Raw genomic sequence first — 12,848 nt, 5'->3', positions numbered from 1 at the left:
AATGTAGGTCAGAGCAGGGCCAGGAATAACCAAAGCTGAAGGGACTGGTGCTAAGGCTCGGGGGCTGGGGGGGCTAGGGGGGCTAGGGCCTGGAGATGAGGCTGGAGGTGGGGGCTCCTCTGAGGGATGTCCTTTTAGGGATCCCCCCCAACATTACGCAGGTGCTCTGCGGCTATTCTGGGCCTGGTACACCCCTAACGGTTAAATCAACCACTCTCACCTATTCACAAATGAGTCTCCCACCAGAATATGATATTGAAGTGTTAGCCTATATACGAAAATATATCGTTTTGAATAGAGTCTCTTTTTTAATATATATATATATATATATATTCTTTTCTTGTTGAGTTTCACCGGCCGGATGTGCGGCTGTGAGGCGGTTTGACGTCAGGTTTTGGGATCGGCCTTACTCTAGTCACCGGTGGTTGTTTTTGTCGGAGAGTGAGGTTGAAGCATTTCCTGTATGTAGGGCGGAGGGCCTGAGGTGTTGAATCACACTTCAACTACACCACCCTCCCTAGATACCTTCTCTCTCTCTCCCTCCCTCCCTCCCTCCTTCCCTCCCTCCCTCTAGAACGACAGCACATCCTGCCTCCTACAGGACGACTCCTGTCGGTTCTATAGAATCATAGAATGAGAGTGTTGGGGCCTAGGTTCTCTCTGACGTCGCCCTTGGAATGAGATTCCATAGAAGTAGAACACGTTCTGTAGATCCACACGTTCAATTCACATTCACATCACTGATTTTTCATACCGTTTTGAGTTCGAACACACAGCCAGTCACGTGCAGCATCCAACAAGATGACATCACCACCTCCACCTCCACCACCACCACCACCATCATTATCCCACATCATTGTCTTCTGTGTGTGCGCCATTGTTGAAAATGGCAGAACTCTTCCTTCCTTCCCCCAGAGCGCTTCAGTCCTGTACGTCGCACCCTCCTGTCTTCTAAGTGCCCTTGTTGTGTCCCCTCTGCTCAGATTGAGTGTGTGACGCGGACGGTCTCATGCCCCGCGCCCCCCCCTGTCAGACAGGGCAGAGAAGTGGTCTCCACTCGGAGAGCCCCCGTAAGTCAACCCCCCCTCACCCCGCAGGGACCCCCCAACCGGCCTGGGGTGTGACTGACCCACTCACTGGCTAATTGGCTGATTAGTGACTGACCCACTCGCTGGCTGATTGGCTGATTAGCTGACTGACTGGCTGGCTGGCTGGCTGGCTGGCTGACTGACTGACTGACTGACTGAATAGTTACTGACACGAAACAGAGGACTGACTAGCTACAGACAGATAACATGCTGGCTGACTGACTAGCTAGCTAGCTAGCTACACACATACCATGACAGAGAACTTACTGACTGACTGACTAGCTACAGACATAACATGACTGACTGATTAACTGATAGATAACATGACAGCGGACTGTCTGATTGACTAGCTAGCGACAGACAGACAGATAAGATGATGACAGACTGGCTGCCTGACTGACTAGCCAGAGACACATACCATGACAGAGGACTGACTAACTGCCATGTTGTGTGTGTGTGTGTGTAGCTAGAGGACTGCCTGGATGACAACACAGGAAGTAGCTCAGTAGGAGTGGTGTTGTGGTTGTGGCGTGGCCTGCTGCTACAGTGGATGTTAGCCTGTTGATTGGCCGTTAACCACACAAAGGAAATCAGTTGATAATGCGTTCGCCAAACAATGCAGTAGAACGGAGTGGAATGGAATAGAATGCTGAGTCTGCCAGCTAGACGTATGGGGAGATGAGGCTTCGTATGTCTCCAATCTACTCTTGCCATACAGCCCCCCCCCCCCCATAGCCCTAAGGTCATCTGGTTTATTAACCCATTCCAAGAATTAAATCAAAAAATGGAGAGGCAGCTTTCTGTTATTATGCTACTTACAGCTGGAACAAACTCCCATAGATACCAGAAGATATTGCCCTTAACTCTAACCACTTTTAAAACCAGGCTAAAAAAAACGTGTTCTGCGGTGCATACACTTAAATCTTTTCAGATTGTTTTAACTGTTCCTTTTATTTTAATATTTTCTTTATTAAGAACTGTTTTTTACTTTTTGATTTTATTTAGTCTATATGACTTACTCTAATATATAATGTCTTTCGATGTCTTATGTAAAGCTCTTTGACTTGCCTGGAAAATGTGCTATACAAATAAACTTGACTTGAGTCTATTGGTCTAGGGAAGCATGACTTACTCATGTCTGCCTAGCAACAGTAGGAGGAGTCGCCACTTGTATTCCTGTTCAGATACAGACAGCCAAACATATAACCAAAGTTACAAAACCGTTCCATACGTTGGCCATACTTCTGTCTGAGTAGGATTACATAATGCTATTGCACTGGCAATCGACAGCAAGTGGGTTATCTTCCTGGTTTGAGTGTCAGGCGGCCATTAGCGCCATTAGCGCTCTAGAACATTGTTAGGGACGTCCTCTCCCACTAGGGGGACTGGTAGGTGGTTTTGTCGCATTATCTTCCAAGGTCAAGAAGCCCTCCAAAAAGGAAAAAAGTAGTAATTCAATCGCATGTTCCAAGTTCTGTGGATGTCGGAAAATATGATGGATATGTGTGTGTGGGTGGGTGTGTGTGTGTGTGGGTGTGGTAGCTAGAAGACTAACCCTCTGACTTGAATGCTTTGCATGGTTTCCCTGCATAAACCCTGAGAGACAGGCTATGCAGATGAGGTGAAGTTATTTACCTGAGGTACAGCCCGCTGTCGAGGTAGTAGTGTTTGATTTGCCTTCGTCTCCCACCGGCTCTGCATGCTGAGTTGGCTCGAGAACAAAGATGATCCATTTCTCCAGATGTGCCAACTCTCTGTGGGTGTGTGTGTCCTCCCAGTGTGCCGGTTCTGCCTAGGTGACAGTGTTGAAGGACACTCCTGATCTCCCGCCTAGCGCTTCCCGTAACACCCGTTCACACCAGTGACGTGAATGAATGTCCAACCATGTCCACTCATTAGTTTTCACCCTTGGTGGTGTCCTCACCTATTTAACGCTCTCTCTCTCTCTCTCCCTCTCTTCCTTACCCTTCACCCCCCTCTCTCACCCTCTATCTCTTCCTTTCGGTCACCCTCTCACCGTTCACTCTCGGCCCTGTCGCTCCGATTTCTCACTCCCACCATCTGCCCTGTCCTCTCCTCTCTCCCCCCCCCTCTCTTAATGATTTCTCATCATCTCCCTCCATCTTTCCTGTCCTCTCTTCCCTGTCTGTCCTCTCTCCCCCCTCTCTTAATGATTTCTCATCTTATATCCCTCCATCTTTCCTGTCCTCTCTCCCCCACTCTTCCCCTCTCTCCCCCACTCTCCAGGCCCCCAAGAAGCCCTTGGTGGTGAAGAAAGAGCTGAAAGAGCTGAAGGAGAAGAAGGACTCCAACGAGGAGAGCAAGGAGAACCTGAAGGCCAAGTCTGACGACTCTGGAGAGGAGAAGAACGGAGATGAGGACTCCCAAAAGAACGGACAGAGGAAGAAAGGTGAGCCCGTCCGTCCGTCCCCCCCTCCGCCTCCCTTATCGCTTTAGTTTTAACTTTTAATTGAACCACAATGTCGTGGTCGGCGATCAAAGATAGTTACTCATCTACTTATCATCGCTAAATCTACACTTTAATTGGCCTTAAAATGTTTACCTAGCTGCGCTGCTAACTTCACAACCTGGCTCCGGGCCACCCGTCCGTTCTTCTGGGGGAGAACACTGACCACTGACATGATGCACTGTGGGTAACAGAAAGGTAGAAATCGGAGGACGGGCTCATTGGAATACATGGAACGGAACGGGTGCGTTTGTCACCATTGGTCCAGTTGATACCGTTCCTCATTCCATTCCATTCCATGTTTTATTATATCATATGGGACACCAGCTGGTGAAACCATAAACCTCTAAAATGAAAGTGAAGCTTATTGTCAACGATATCTGGTTTTTGTTTATTTTCATAACACGCAACTTGAAGTTTTAAAGTACCCACTCGATATAATAAACAACAGTTAAACGATCACTACATACGTATAGTTTGTGGATTGGATTCACTGTTCTCGTTTGCTGTAGGCTACCGGTAAGTGATACTTGACTTGTAAACATACTCTTGTATGTTTGGCTGACTAAACATACACGTTTTAGGACGTGTTCAAAAGCAAGGACTGTGTTCATCTAGTTATGTGTAGTTATGTATTTTTAGCATGTCGATGTTCTCTCAGCATGTTGTGATGTTATAAAAACGCAGTTAGACGTTTGTAGCGATGTACCGCTGTTAGCCGCTAGCTGTTAGCCCCTAGCTGTTAGCCGCTAGCTGTCAGCCCCTAGCTGTTAGCAGCGTTTGTAGCTGCGGTTTCATGAAGTCACGTTTCTCCCATTCTGTGTTTGAGGTGGACCAACATTCAAATATGCGTGTCGTCTTCAATTGTTTTCTGATTTCAATGTATGACATCATTTGAAAGCTTACAATCTGTAGTTTCATGTTCAGTTTCATGTGAAAAACAGAAAAATTACTTGGGCAACTGCTTTATGGTTTCACCAGCTGGTGTCAACATATAGAATATTACCCTTTATTCAAAGCAAACTTCACAGTACAGCGAGTGCACACTTTAGTTTTTTGTACATATGGTCCCAGCAGGAATTGAACCCGCAACCCCATTACCGTTGCTAGCGCCGATGTGTCCGTCTGTAACCCCAGACGAGAGAACAAGAGAGAGAGAGAGTGTGTTAATCTGCACGCCTAATTTAGCATAGGGCCGTGTCTCAACCCTGTCTGGTCTCAGATCGGCTTGACAGGCTTTTAACCCGCACATGTACTTCACTTAACCTGTTAGTGGGCTGAGTGGGACGGCTCTGTCAGCACAGCGGGGGGGAGGTTGGCCAGCAATTAAGGGGTTAAATACCCAGCCAGCCTATTAGCCAACCACTGAATTTCTTTCTGACCTTTGGAATAGGATTGTCTTCACTGATAGGGCTTACACACCGGCAGTTCCGAACGCCGGTTCGCGTTCGCGTACCGAAACCTCCGAACGTTGGCGCTGTCTGGCGAACGAGCCCGCGTTCATACCGGCGTTCGGAACTGCCGGTGTGAAAGAGGCCTGAGAGGGGGAGAGAGGGAGAGAGGGAGGGAGGGAGGGAGAGGAGAGGAGAGGGAGGGAGGGAGGTAGAGAGGGACAGGGAGAGGGAGAGGGAGAGGGAGAGAGGGAGAGGGAGAGGAGAGGGAGAGAGAGACTGGCTTCCGTTGCACTTTCTGTATCTGCACCACTCTCCTTTGTCTCTCTCTCCTACCTGTCTGTCTCACCCTCTCTCTCATACCCCTCTGTCTTCCTTTCCACTCTCTCCTCTCCCTCCCCTTTCTCTCACTCCCCCTTTCCTCTCCTCCTCTCCCTCCCTCCCTCCCTCTCCTCTCCCAGTCTTACCTCCACAGTCAGCAGATAGGCAGAGGGCCACGTCACTCTAACTGGCAGGCACTCAGGTCCCAACATGCTCTCTGGCCCCCTCTCTCGCTCTCTCTCTCGCTCTCTCTCTCTCTCTCTCGCTCTCTCTCTCTCTCTCTCTCTCTCTCTCTCTCTCTCACACACACACACACACACACTCCGCTAACAGAGCACTGAGACAGCCTGCTGGCCAGATGGAGAACTGCAGCAGTCAGAACACAGGAGAGGGGGGATGGGGGGGGGGGGGCGGGGTACTGTTTCACAGGGGTTTAACATACATAGTAAAAAGAGAGATACTGTTAGATGAGATATTGGTGATATTTGAGATTTTATCAATATTACTCAGCGTTTTATTGTGTGCGTCCCAATAGGAGTGAGAGGTCTCATGTAATCATCAATCAACTGGCCGTAAAATATTAGTTTTGGTCTACTAGAGGTGTGGATGAGAAGATTCACCAGACACAAAAAAAGTTTTTTTAAACCAATATTAAGGCAAAAAACACCGTAGCACCTGACACATGTTTACTCTCACAGAACCACCCTCCTGTAAGGCTTCAAGTTTCACACCCTGTCAAAACACAGCTACATATCTCCCCCTGCATTATTCTCTATCTCAGGTGGTCGAGTGCCAGTTGCTATTTTGCTTTTACGCCTCATTCTAGGTTGTAACCAGAGATCCTTGTGGTCACTACGAAAGCTCAGAGACAGTCAGCAGTTAGTCAGCTGGAGCAGATGGATGTTGTCACATGTTGACTGATGTCGTCACAAATGTTTCCCCTGATCCCCTGATCACTTTTTTCGTATAGGCTAATGTCTAGTTAAAGTCAAAGTGCTTTACGACAAGAACAATACTAAACAATAGAAACAATAGAAACAACATGAACCATAAACCCCCAGAAAGCAAGCTACGGGAAAACCACTTCCCCAGAGTGGAGTAAAACACAGGGCCCGGTAGCCAGTTAGTGGGAGGATTCCCGCTGGGACCATATATACCCAGACGTGTGCACTGCCATGTAAGTCTAATTGGCATTTATTATTGTTGATGTAAATGTCTTTATTAGGATAAACCCCTTGAGATGCATCATCTCGTTTTAGAGAGGTGATTATTATTATTATAGGATTAGGGTCTTAATCCTCTGTAGGTTGTATAGCTTGTGCCCCCGAGCTTAGATGGCGCCTTGCATGTTGTCTCTCTGGGGTTGATAGTTATGTAAAAAAAAAAAAAAAAAGTGGCCTGGGGTGGTCCAGTGGTCTGGCACCACGCTCTGCAGTGCGCACACACTTATTATGTGTTTAACTTAATAAATAACATTATGCCCGTGTCAGCTCATGCCCTGCTGACATGCCCTCTCTCTCCCTTCTTCTCCTTACTTTCCTGTCTGTCTTCACTCTATCTGTCCAATAAAATGAGAAATATGAGTGGGACTGCCCCACTCCAAAAAAATAACTTTAAAAAACAAAACAACAACAATAAAACAGATTTGTGTGAATAAATATTCTGTAATCGTTCCACAGTTTCCAAACCTCATCTCTCTCTCCCCCCCCCCCACCTTCCAGGAAACAAGCACAAGTGGGTCCCCCTGATGATCGAGGTGAAGTCGGAGGGGCCCCGGGAACGCTCGGCGTCCAGGAACAACACCCGGCAGAACGAGCCCCCCCGGATGCCCCCCAACAGCAGGAACGACCTCCGAGGTGAGCCGTGATGTCATCAACCTGCGCCACCACTACTACCACCACCACTTCTGACCCCTCAGGCATTGTCCAGGAGCCACTGCTTACTGTGCCTCTCAACCGGGGGAGGCTGGTGGAGGTAGGAATCGGAGGACAGGCTCGTTGTAATGCATGAATTGCAACGAGCCCTTCGTCCCCACGGTTTCTACCTCCAGCAGCCTCCCCTGCTCTCAGCCCCTGACCCGTGTGCAGATCCGACAGAGGTGCGTGTGTGTACGATGGTGAGGGGAGAACTCCACTGTCAGAGGTGCAGCTGAGTCTGTCTCCGTCTCATACCTGCCCAGACCTCTCATAGGGCTTTCACACCGGCAAAGAACTGTGCCGGTTCGCGTTCGGAAACCTCCGAACGTTGGCGCTGTCTGGCGAACGAGCCCGCGTTCATACCAGTGTATCGTTCGCCAGACAGCGCCAACGTTCGGAGGTTTCCGAACGTGAACCGGCACGGTTCTTTGCCGGTGTGAAAGCCCTATCAGATCTGGGCCAGAGCCAAATGAGGCCTCGTTTAGCGAGAGAGAACCTTTTAAACAATGGTGTCTCTTTACTGTCAACGACGGGGCGATTGACTTCCACTTTTGTTATGTATCTGGGTGTATTGTTATGTTATCTGGGTGTATTTTCCAGACTGATGTCTGGGGAAAACAGATGATTTCAGTGTTTTAACACGTCTCTGTGCGTGTGTTCAGACTGTGATCATCGGGAGTTGTATTACATGTCCTTTTCTATATCGTACTAACTTGTTTTTTAAGGTGTTTGTGCGTTTTAACATGTTCCGTGCGTTTTAACATGTTCTTGTGCGTGTTTTTAAAGTGTTGCCGTGCGTGTTCCCAACGTGTTCCCGTGCGTCTTTTAACGTGTTCTTAACATGTTTTTCAGACTGGCACAGCGGAAAGTACGAGCGGGAGTGGCGTGACGACCACGACGAGGTGTCCAGCGTCAAGAGCGAGGGCGCGCCCTTCCGCGCCGGGTTCAGAGGTCGCGGCCGTGGCAGGGGGAGGGGCCGAGGGCGGGGCAGAGGCGGCAGCCGAGGTATGTACACCCCACACACACACACATAAACACACACGACAACAACTAACAACTAGAGATGGATGAGTTCCTTGACCTTCGTACTACGCACAATGACCTTCTATAACCCATCATAGGGGTAGTGGTGGTCTAGTGGATAGTGAGTTGGACTGGTGATCGGAAGGTCCTGAGTTTGAATCCCACCTAGGAACACCACCACTAGTGTGCCCTAGTGTAAGGCACTTAGAGCTAAATTTACTCCAGGAAGAATGTCTCTGTAACCTGTAATTGTAAGTTGTCGCTTTGGATTAAAAGCGTTTGCTAAATGGTAAATTATCATAGGCTAAGGAGAAAAGATGATCTTGGAGCTGTGAAGGTTTTGGGGAGGAGGGCGGCGGGTGGGGGGGATGCGGAGAGGGGGGGGGGGGGTGGGGGTTTGGGTTCACCCAAAGTTTAGTAGTCAGAAAGTCTTGGACAGGAACGTGCGACACGGCAGCGATCCCAAACGCTTCCAGCGTCCATTTTAGCTACTCCAAAAAAGCGTCTTGAAGTCTTGTCTATATTTAGTGAGGTCCTGCCCTGCACTTATGTGGTCTCTCACTGCTGCTTCTGGAGAACAATGCTGGCAGAGGCAGCAGCCTGGAGCAGCCCGGCCACATGTCTGTCTGTCCTCACGGCCCACCAGGGCTCCTCTTCTGGCTGGGCTGGTGTGGGCTGGTCTGCTCTCTGCTGGGCGGGGCTGAGCTGGGCCGAGCTGGGCTGAGCTGAGCTGAGCTGAGCTGAGCTGGTCTGGGTTGAGCTAGGCTGGGCTAGGCTGAGCTGGTCTTCTCTGCTCTGCTGAGCTGACCTGGTCTTCTGTGCTCTCTGCCGTGCTAAGCTGCTCTTGTCTACTCTCTGCTGGCCTGAGCTGGCCTGAGCTTAGCCGAGCTTCCTGTGTGGTGGTGCTGCCTGAGTGGTGGTGGTGGTGCTGGCCTGAGCTTAGCCTAGCTTCCTGTATGGTGGTGCCGGCCTGAGCTGAGCCTAGCTTCCTGCGTGCTGGTGGCAGACTCATGTGAACGGTATGGCTCTGTTGGCTTTGGTCCTCTGTGGCCTTCCTCTGGCCCCGCGGAGGATACAGTAAAAACACACCAATTGAATAACAACCGGAGGGTGTTGGTATGAGACGAGGCCCGCGTGTGTGTGTGTGTGTGTGTGTGTGTGTGTGCGCGCGCCTGTGTGTGTGTGTGCGTGTGTGTGTGTGTGTGTGTGTGTGTGTCTGGAGAGGCCTGTTGGTTTTGGCAGCCTCTGTCCTCTGGGTCGGCCATGAGAGTCTGAAAACACCCCCCCCCCTTCATCTGAGGAGAACGAGGGGAGCAAATGAAAGGGGGAGGAAATGAAAGGGGGAGGAAATGAAAGGGGGAGGAAATGAAAGGGGGAGGAGTGGAGAGAGGGTGAAACACGCCCCCTCTCCTCCACCCCCTGCCACGGTATGACCTGGCTCCTCTTCTCCTCTTATTTGTCCATATCCCTCTGTTCGTTCCCTCGCTTCGCGGGACTTCCCTACACAGTGGAACGGTCTGCAGTCTTAAGAATGTCCACCAGGGGAGCCACATTTAAGTCTTTCATGATGATGAACATGAACACATTATTTACTCTCTGTCAGTCCCTCTTTTTTTTTCTCTCTCTCTCTCTCTCTCTCTGTCCCTCTTTTTCTCTCTGTCTCAATCCCTCTTTCTCGTCCTTTCTCTCCAGCCCTCACACACACTTCCAACAGCTATGTCACACGTCTCCCATATGTCTCTTCATATGTCCCCCTCTACCTTCTCCTCCCCCTCTATCTGCTCCTCCCCCTCTACCGTCTCCTCCCCTGTTTGATTTTAATTTGATAGCTGAAAATCTACTTTTAAGAACTAACCTGAAAATCAAATAGCAGTAGTGTTGTTGTTGTTGTTGTTGTTGTTGTTGTTGTTGTTGTTGTTGTTGTTTTGTTAGTAGTAGAAGTTCTGGCCGCTCTCTAACATCTCTACCCCCCCCTCCCCCCCAGGTCACTATGACTACCATTACGGCTACAAGGCGTACGACGGGAAGGACGGCGCCTGTGGACAGAAGTTCAACAGCACCGTCACCTACTACTACGACAACATGAGCAGCAACGACCTCTACACGGTGGACCAGGACCTGCTCAAGGACTACATCAAGAGGCAGATGTGAGTTAGCTACCGCTCCTGTTAGCTAGGCAGACTGGAGTCCCCTAGCCCTCCTGTTAGCTAGGCAGACTGGAGTTCCCTAGCCCTCCTGTTAGCTAGGCAGACTGGAGTCCCCTAGCCCTCCTGTTAGCTAGGCAGACTGGAGCTCAGCCAATGGAAACGTGCGGAGCGCTAGGCGTTACTGGCCCTTCCATTGGTTGAACTCATGGGGGTACTAAGGGCACGGGCAGCTTCCATTGGTTAGCTCATGTGAGTACGAGATGTACTGGCCCTTCCATTTGTTAGCTCATGTGAGTACGAGATGTACTGGCCCTTCCATTGGTTGCTCTTTATAGGTGAAAGGTCAAGTGTCAGGTTCCATCTCTACTGTAGAATTACATTCATCTGTGGTTTGAATTAAATCTGCCTCTGGTTTGAATTTATGTTGACGATATAACTGACTTAAGTGGAGTGCACTGAACAAATGTGTTTTTAGTTTCCAAAAAGAAGCTGGTTGCCAAAATATTTTTTCCTAATGTGTTAATGTATGGCCTCCTGAAGTGAAGTTGACTAAACTAAATGTAATTTATTTTACCCCAATTCCGAAAAGAAGCTGGTTGCCAACATCTTTTTGTCTTAATGTGTTTATTTATTCCCTCCATCCCTCCCTCCTTCCCTCCCTCCCCCCCTCCCTCCCTCCCTCCCCCCCTCCCTCCCTCCTTCCCTCCCCCCCCCCCCTCCCCTCCTCCTCCCCTCTCTCTCTCTGTAGTGAATACTACTTCAGTCTGGACAACCTGGAGCGGGACTTCTTCCTGCGTAGGAAGATGGACCAGGAGGGCTTCCTGTCCATCGCGCTGGTGGCCAGCTTCCACAGGGTGCAGGCCCTCACCATGGACGTCAACCTCATCATCGAGGTAACCCCCACCCCCACCCCCCCACGCCTCTCTGGCAGACCAGGGCAGGCTGGCGGAGGTAGACATCGGAGGACGGGGCTCATTGTAATGCATGGAACCTGTTTCATACTATTCCCCATTCCGTTCTGTGCCCGTTCCTCCGATTTCTACCTCTCCAGTCAAACTCGCTCTCTCTCTTTCTCTGTCTCTCTCTCTCCCTCTCCCTTTCCCTCCCTCTTTCTCTCTCTCTTTCTCTCCCCCTCTCTCTCTCCCCCTCTCCCCCCCTCTTTCTCTCTCTCTTTCTCTCCCTCTCTCTCTCCCCCTCTCTCTCTCTTTCTCTCTTTCTTTCTCTCTCTTTCTCTCTCTCTCTCTCTCATTCTCTCTCTCCCTCCCTCTCTCTCCCTTCCTCCATCTCTCCCTCTCTCTCTCTCTCCCTCCCTCTCTCTCTCTCTCTGCCTCTTAGTGTTCAGATCTCCATGGATACACATACTAACCTTGCTGTTGTTGCTTGTCTCTCTCCTCCTCAGTCCCTGAAGGACAGCAAGGAGGTGGAGATCATCGACATGAAGATCCGTAGGAAGGTGGAGCCGGAGAAGTGGCCCCTCCCGGGCCTGTCCATGCCCGACCCCAACCAGACAGACTTCTCCCAGCTCATCAACTGTCCCGAGTTTGTCCCACGCCAGCCCCTGGAGCAGACAGGTACGCCCCTACACCAGCCCATACAGCAGACAGGTATGCCCCCAAACCAGCCCATACAGCAGACAGGTACGCCCCTACACCAGCCCATACAGCAGACAGGTATGCCCCTACACCAGCCCCTACAGCAGACAGGTACGCCCCTACACCAGCCCATACAGCAGACAGGTACGCCCCCAAACCAGCCCATACAGCAGACAGGTACGCCCCTACACCAGCCCATACAGCAGACAGGTACGCCCCTACACCAGCCCCTACAGCAGACAGGTACGCCCCTACACCAGCCCATACAGCAGACAGGTACGCCCCTACACCAGCCCATACAGCAGACAGGTACGCCCCTACACCAGCCCATACAGCAGACAGGTACGCCCCTACACCAGCCCATACAGCAGACAGGTACGCCCCTACACCAGCCCATACAGCAGACAGGTACGCCCCTACACCAGCCCATACAGCAGACAGGTACGCCCCCAAACCAGCCCATACAGCAGACAGGTACGCCCCTACACCAGCCCCTACAGCAGACAGGTACGCCCCTACACCAGCCCATACAGCAGACAGGTACGCCCCTACACCAGCCCATAGAGCAGACAGGTACACCCCTACACCAGCCCCTACAGCAGACAGGTACGCCCCTACACCAGCCCATACAGCAGACAGGTACGCCCCCAAATCAGCCCATACAGCAGACAGGTACGCCCCTACACCAGCCCATACAGCAGACAGGTACGCCCCTACACCAGCCCCTACAGCAGACAGGTACGCCCCTACACCAGCCCCTACAGCAGACAGGTACGCCCCTACACCAGCCCATACAGCAGACAGGTACGCTCCTACACCAGCCCATACAGCAGACAGGTACGCCCCTACACCAGCCCATAGAGCAGACAGGTACGCCCCTACACCAGCCCATACAGCAGACAG

At 50.8% G+C, this 12,848-nt stretch overlaps 1 protein-coding gene across 1 annotated transcript in view; it reads left to right on the top strand.

Moving 5' to 3' along the window:
• Positions 1-12,848, top strand: part of larp1 (La ribonucleoprotein 1, translational regulator) — a 41,566-nt gene that overhangs the window by 15,188 nt on the left and 13,530 nt on the right. Inside the window, exons 4-9 of the mRNA XM_080549749.1 lie at positions 3,336-3,498; positions 6,989-7,123; positions 8,036-8,188; positions 10,191-10,353; positions 11,102-11,246; positions 11,753-11,924. Of these exons, the coding sequence (XP_080405875.1) occupies positions 3,336-3,498; positions 6,989-7,123; positions 8,036-8,188; positions 10,191-10,353; positions 11,102-11,246; positions 11,753-11,924 (931 nt within the window). The remainder of the gene's footprint in view (positions 1-3,335; positions 3,499-6,988; positions 7,124-8,035; positions 8,189-10,190; positions 10,354-11,101; positions 11,247-11,752; positions 11,925-12,848) is intronic.

Source organism: Nansenia antarctica (assembly GCF_963989245.1).
Source record: "Nansenia antarctica genome assembly, chromosome: 20".
NCBI classification, from domain to species: Eukaryota; Metazoa; Chordata; class Actinopteri; order Argentiniformes; family Microstomatidae; genus Nansenia; species Nansenia antarctica.
The sequence above is the reverse complement of the archived record's forward strand: the minus strand, read 5'-3'. Positions and strand labels throughout refer to the sequence as shown.